The 7302-nt window shown below is 46.8% G+C and overlaps 1 protein-coding gene across 1 annotated transcript in view; it reads left to right on the forward strand.

Annotated features, from left to right (window-relative positions):
- The first annotated feature begins 2855 nt into the window (after positions 1-2855).
- The window catches only part of FUCA1 (alpha-L-fucosidase 1), a 12784-nt gene continuing 8337 nt past the window's right edge, over positions 2856-7302 (forward strand). Inside the window, exons 1-3 of the mRNA XM_025856817.2 lie at positions 2856-3315; positions 5157-5291; positions 7152-7289. Of these exons, the coding sequence (XP_025712602.1) occupies positions 2924-3315; positions 5157-5291; positions 7152-7289 (665 nt within the window). The 5' untranslated portion in view covers positions 2856-2923. The remainder of the gene's footprint in view (positions 3316-5156; positions 5292-7151; positions 7290-7302) is intronic.

The following is a 7302-nucleotide window of genomic DNA, read 5'->3' on the forward strand; positions in this document are numbered from 1 at the left end:
CAGTATGACCTCATCCTAACTTAACAAATTACATCTATAAAGACTATTTCCAAATAAGGAAACATTCACTGGTTCTGAGTGTACATGAAATTTGGGGGGGGACATTATACAACTCAGTACAGCCCCCCAAGGACAAAGTCAACTCCTCAATTACAGCCCATATCATGGACTGTGTTAAGTGGCAGTCACTTGCTAGTCTCTCCCCATGAGACGAGCTCCATGTTCATCTCTTGGTCCCCAGTGCTCCCTGACAATCCAGCATAGAGCCTTTTTATTCTTCAAAAATTTTATTTAAATTCTAGTTAGTTAGCAGATAGTGTAATATTGTTTTCAGGAGTAGAATTTAGTGATTCATCACTTACATGTAACACCCAGTGTTCAACATAACAAGCGCCCTCCTTAATACCCATCACCCATTTAGCCCATCCCCCACCCACATCCCTCCATCAGCCCTCAGTTTGTTCTCTTTTGTTAAGAGTCTCTTATGGTTTGCTTTCCTCTCACTTTTTTTTCCCTTCCCATATGTTCATCTGTTTTGTTTCCTAAATTCCACACATAAGTGAAATCATACCATATTTGTCTTTCTCTGACTGAATTATTTCGCTTAGCATAATACACCCTACCTCCATCCATGTCATTGCAAATGGCAAGATTTCATTCTTTTAGATGACTGAGTAATATTCCATTATATATATCCCACATCTTTATCCATTCATCAGCCGATGGACACTTAGGCTTTTTCCATAATTTGGCTATTGTTGATAACAACATAGAGTCTTTTTTTAATATTTTATTTATTTTTGAGAGAGAGAGAGCACAAGTAGGGGAGAGGGGAGTGGGGAGGGGCAAAGGGAGAGGCAGACTCCCCACTGAGCAGGGAGCCCGATGCAGGACTCAATCCTAGGACTCTGGGATCATGACCTGAGCCCAAGCCAGACACTCAACTGCTTAACTGACTGAGCCACCCAGGTGCCCAACAGCATAGAGTCTTAAGAGGGCGGGTCAATATCTGTGGAATCAAACTTCTCCCGAAAAGCATTTTGGAACATCAAATTTTCTTTTAATCCAGATACCTATCTTTTTGTAAGGCAAAGACATGGCATGAGTTTTTAAGGTAAATTTGCGATTCCTTAAAGTTTGGGCATACCTTTCTTTATTCATTGGTGGGGTCTTTTTTCCTTTTATCAAAGAAAATGCCCAAGTGCCTGGCATATATCCATACTTAGTAAATATTTAATGTTTAATGAATAAAACTAGAGTTTTAAAATCATTGAATTAAATGCACTTCCACACTTTCTCCATCTCTCTTTTCACATTCACACTCCATTTCTGCTCTAAATAGAGAACTAGTTTATGGAGGAGAGCAAGCAGAGAAAGGGGACCCTGGATGTGACAGAGAGCTACCCTCATTGTTTAGATGAGGGAACGGACCGGACCCAGACAGTGGACAATACTTGCCCAAGAAGCCCCAACAAGGTGGTATCCAGTGCTAGAAATGCAGGTTTTCCAATTTCCAGCTTTGTCCACCTCTGTCATCACGTCCCTCATCTGTCCCTGCAGATTTACACGTTGGTTATGAGGATAAGGAGAAGTGAAGGTCACGGTGTCCCATTTTATCTTCCCCATGATGAGTTCTCTAACATCAAAGACCATTACTCACTCTGATCACTAGAAGGTGTGTGCAAACAAAATGGATTTTGTTTTTATTTTTTTTTTTTGAGGTGTCCCTGCTTACTGTTCTGGGCACTATTGCAACATAATCTTGGGGAGAAAGAAACACCGAAGATAAAATAGCTGTTCAATCAGCAACAGCTACTGTGTTTCCTTATCACTCCTAAAATGAGGAAGTGCTTGGTTCTGTCAACACAGGGTCCAACACCTCCCAGGGTGCAAGAGGGAAGCGGCTTGTTGAGAGGCACAGATTTCACACCAGGATCCTTGGATTCTGGTCCCAACTCTGCTCAAACTTAGCAGTGTGATCTTGGGCGCCTCCAATCCCCTCTGTGGGTCTCAGTTTCCTCCTCCGTAAAATGGGAAGAGTATGGAAGGGGATAGTGTCGAGGATCTCCAAAGTCCCCTCAGACTCTGATATGCTGCAGTTCTCTCCCTGATAGGTGGGGATTGGCTGTGCCAGGTGGTGTCATTAGACCCTCCCCACCTGACGACTTCACTTCCTGTTTGGGCACACAGCGTGCACAAATTGTAGAGGAGCCGGTGGCCTCCCTGCCTGAGAAGGTTGACACGGACACTCCTCGGGCCTGGGGCTCTCAGTTTTCTCACCCTGCTACTATAAATACGTTCTTTTGTGGTAGTCTGTGCATGGGTCTTATTTTCCCAATTACACGTTAAGCTCTTTGTATTGCCTCAGAATTCCCAAAGCAAGCTCAGTAAATATTAGACAGTCAAAATGATCACAGAGGCTCTTCCTCATTCAGTGCCCACCTTTCTCCCTTCGCTCCCCTGGTAATACTTCCTTCCCCCATCCTCCTCCCAGTTATTTCGCCAGGACTGTCACAATGCCTTTCCATCTGGTATTCCTGCCTCCCGGCTTGTTCTTCTATACTACAGTTCAAGATGTCCCCTATAGCTCCCAGTAGCAAAATGAACTACTCCCAGCTCTCGGCACGCACTGGGCCTTTCACGCCCCCCACAATTTAACCCCGCCGTGAAGTCTCTTCCCCAGGGATCATTCGTCCCGCGGAGCGCGGTTAACGATGCTTTGTGTTTTTCTCCCTTCGAGCGCCAGGGGGCGCTGCAGGAACGGCCGACCCGAAGGGGAAGACAGTCGCCACGCCGCCTGGTTGACACGCCCCCTTTCCCTTCCGAGCCAATCATTAGTGAGAGTGGGCGGAACCGCGCGGCCTGTACCTGCGCGTTAAGAGGTGGCGGTGGAGGTTCGGAGGCAGCGACGCGGCCTTCCGACATGAAGTCGAGGGCTGTGGGCCCTGGGCGGCTGCTGCTGCTGCTGCTGCTACTGCTACCGCTACCGGTGCTCGGAGCGGCGTACGTGCGCGGGGCCCAGCGTTCGCGCCGCTACACCCCGGACTGGCAGAGTCTGGACGCCCGGCCGCTGCCGGACTGGTTCGATAAGGCCAAGTTCGGGGTGTTCGTGCACTGGGGCGTGTTCTCGGTGCCGGCCTGGGGCAGCGAGTGGTTCTGGTGGCACTGGAAGGGCGAGGGGCGGCCGCAGTATGAGCAGTTCATGAGCGACAACTACCCGCCCGGCTTCAGCTACGCCGACTTCGGGCCGCAGTTCACGGCGCGCTTCTTCCACCCGGAAGCCTGGACCGACCTTTTCCAGGCGGCCGGGGCCAAGTGAGTGTCGCCGCGGGGACCAGCGGAGCCCCCCTTCCCGGCTCGGGCTGACGTTAGGCAGGTGGGAACCGAGTGGGGGCGGGAGGGGGATAGGCGAGCCGGCTCGCCCGGGGTCGCTCAGCTGCCGGTCTGACTTCGGGTGCCCGCGGGTCCTGTGATTTGCCTCCCGAAGGATGCAAAACTGAATGCGGCACGACCGATCACGCGAAGGAGGCGCGTCTGCTTGAGGGTTAGAAAGCAGTAAAGGTTTTCAGGGAGGTGGTGGGCTGGAAAGCCCTCGGTGTCTACGCCTGTATATCGAGACGATCGAGCTGTGTGACACCTAATGTCGCTTCCAGGTCATCAAGACAATCAGGGTTCCAGAATTTTCATCCAGTGGTCTGGCGTTTTGTCACCTCCCTGCAGCCTCCTTCCATGGTGATACAAAGGGGTTGTATTAGTTCCTTTCAGCTTTAACATCTCCCAGAGGAAAAGGGAGGGAAAGAGAGTGCGCAGTATATTTGGACAACGGGACCGATTCTCACTCACCTGCTCTTCTCAATGCCTTGCACACAGAGTGCCCAAGAGGTGTTTGAAATATTTTGAGAGCTGTCTAAGCTTGCGTGCAGAGGATTCAGAGAAGTGAGAGCGTGGCGTGGCGTGCTGAAGTGGGGAAGGGAGAGGCTGTTGAAGACTGGGGTCAGTCCGGAAGGATTAAGCCTCGAGGGCAGTGTGTTGCCAGGTGAAGTCGGAGAATGGTTGCCCCCAGCTCCTAGAAGAGTTAGCTTGGCGGCCAGGAGGGAAGCGGGTTGGAGGAGGGTAGGAACGGAGGCAGGGAGGTTTTCCAGCTCCTGGCTTAGAGCGGCCTTCCACCCTTACCTCGTCTCCTCAGTCACCTCCTGGGTTTTAGTTAACCTTGGACAAGTTTTCTTGTACTAAAGAAAATTTACAGCTGATGTTTAGTGTTTGCCGATAAATATATGGGAATATAAGACTCAAACACAGGTGGGGGTCACTGTCTAATAGGAGCCTTAGAGATCCCTAATTTACAAATTAAAAAAAATTGAAATCTGGGAGCCCTTTGCCCAGGCCCCTTATTTGGTGGCCCAGGTGACAAGCCCAGATAGAGGAAGGTAACTAATGTCCGACGTCCTTTGTCTATGGCAAAGGTTCCTTTCACCATACCAGGGGTCTGCAGACTGTGGCCAGAGAGATAGGTCCTTTGCCTGTTTCTGTAAATTCCATGAGATGAGAACAATTTTTACATTTTAAAAAGGGCTAAAAAAGAAAAAGAATATGCCACAGAGAGGAATGGAGCCCACAAAGGCTGAAATACTATCTGGCCCTTAAAGTAATTTTAGAGCTCCCCACACCAGCCAGTGATTAAATTATCATGTGCAGGCATCATTGGGTTTTTTGCCATACGAGCAAATGAAATGTTGAGTGTTATTTCATCACTGCACTTTTCTCCCCAGCTCTTTTGGTCTTTTGTCACCTCTATAAATGAAAGGCAGTTCATATGACCTTTTCTTTTCCTTTTCTATCATCTGCTATTTCCAGAACAAGAGAGCTAAGGTGCACTTCTTTTCCCTTACTTACTCCTTCCTTCCCTCTGGGCCTCCTCCTTGGCTGGGGACTAAGGACTCTGGCTTCCTTAAGTTTGCTTCCATTCCTGGAACAGTACCCACAGGGAGATGTGACTGTAGCACCTTCTTGGGTATCACCAACACAGTCACGCATGCAAGTACATTTCCTGTGGTCAGGTTTTCCCAACCTTTTTTAAAACCTCAGGCATGCTGGGTAAGCTCATGCTTCTGGCCCACCACCTGCTTCCTTTGCTCATGTAGTTTTGCTGCCCACAGGTATGTAGTCCTGACGACAAAGCACCACGAAGGCTTCACAAACTGGCCAAGCCCTGTATCTTGGAACTGGAACTCTAAGGATGTGGGTCCCCATCGTGATTTGGTGGATGAGTTGGGAAAAGCCCTCCGGAAGAGGTAAGTATCTACAGATGGTTACTCTGTCATCTCTTTTGATCTGTCATTCCTCTCTGCTCTCATGTATTTTCTAAGTCTGCATGTAGTGAGTAAACCTGAAGGTTTCTGGCCTTTGAATTAGCAGTGTTTGATGCTTGGCACTTTTCATGTGACCAAAGGTGATATCATCAGAGAAGTTCATGGCCCTGTTTAGGTGAGGGATACCCAGTGTAGACCACAGTGCCTCATATGCGTTCTGTGAAGGATTCTTTCTGGAAGGCCTTCCAACCAAGGCCTTTTCCAGTGTCTGATGAAGGACTGGCTCTGTCATCTTTGTGTCCCCCTCAGCTGTCAACATGCAGCTTTGCGGGCATTCAGAGAAAGTTTGGATGAATCCTAGGTCAAGAGGGAACTGACAAGGGCGGCAGTTAAGGGAGCCAGAAAGTGAGGTAAGGAGCAGCTTGGTTGATTCTAATTAATGCTCCCTAATGTTTGCCACTTAATAAGAAGTAACTTCCCAAGATCAAATAGCTTGGAAGTGGCAAAGGTGGGATTTGAACCCAGTTATTCTGGTTTGGGACCCTACAGTTCTGGGTATGATTACCTATAGAGAGGAAAAGTGGTATTTGTACTTTACCCCATCTCAGCTTTATTGTGATTTGGTAAACTTGATGCCCTCTTTAAAGAGTAGGCCAGCTACCTGTTTGTCTAAATAAAGTTTGATTGGAATACAGTTACACCCACTTATTTATGTGTTGTGTCTGTGGCTACTTTCAAGTTACAATTTCAGAGTTGGAATAGAGACCGCAAGGCTTGCAAAGACTGAAATGCAATGTGGCCCATAAAGAAAGCATCTGCTGACTCTGGTCACCTGGTCAGTATTCAGTTGTCCAGTGCCACGCACAGAGTCCTGCAAAGCAAAAACAGTCCTGCTGTGAAAGTCAGATGCTGATTAGATTGGGTTTTATGGTCTTTGATTTTTACCTTTTTTGTGTCTATTAGTCCCCGAGTCATATGATGAAATATCTAACAACTCTTCCTGTGTTATCTGGGCTGCTGCCATGGTATCCTTACTTCTCACCGCAGGATGGCGTTTCCGGGACACTCCCCTTTCATAACTCAAAACAAGTTTTATTGTGTACAAAAACAGGTCACTTCGACTCTTTCATTTTGGCTGAGAATTCTTAACATTTTAATGTTAAAAACTATTAGTAAATCTTAAATGAAACAATAAACCCACTATCATTAATTTCAACTACGTAGAAAATGTTACTAATGACTATTTCCGAGTGATGAGATTTGGGATGTTTTATTCTTTATACTTTTTTCTATTTTCCAGTATCTCTACAATATGTATTCTTAGGACTGACAGAGAAAACAGTTTTTAAAAAGGACTGTGTATTATTAGTGAGATAACGGACATAGATAAAAGATGGTTTAAGTGACATTTGAGGGGCGCCTGGGTGGCTCAGTTGGTTAAGTGTCTGCCTTCGGCTCAGGTCGTGATCTCAGGGTCCTGGAATTGAGTCCCGCATCGGGCTCCCTGCTCAGCGGAGAGTATGCTTCCCCCACCGCCCTCCCCGCCGCTTATGCTCTCTCCCTGTCTCTCCAAATAAATAAATAAAATCTTTAAAAAAAGTGACATTTGATGTTAAGGTATTTATGTATAGAAAGTAATCCTGTGTGTGATCAAAAACCCAGTCATTTTGTTTAAGTTAATGATGAGATAATTTAAGGAAATGGTTTGTGATCCCACTTGCCCCTGCACGCTCTTACTGGTGAGTTTCACTGAGATGTAAAAATGCTGCCACTGATTTTTCTTAAACTACATTATTTTTTCTTTGTTTAATGGACATTTGCTGTTCTGTTTTTCTGTTTAAGGAACATACGTTACGGACTCTACCACTCACTTTTAGAATGGTTCCACCCACTCTACCTACTTGATAAGAAAAATGGCTTCAAAACACAGTATTTTGTCCGTGCAAAAACAATGCCAGAGCTATATGACCTTGTTAACAGGTAAAAAAAAAAA

Source organism: Callorhinus ursinus, unplaced genomic scaffold, assembly GCF_003265705.2.
Source record: "Callorhinus ursinus isolate GAN/ISIS: 27379988/994484 unplaced genomic scaffold, GSC_fseal_2.0 scaffold18, whole genome shotgun sequence".
Classification (NCBI taxonomy): Eukaryota; Metazoa; Chordata; class Mammalia; order Carnivora; family Otariidae; genus Callorhinus; species Callorhinus ursinus.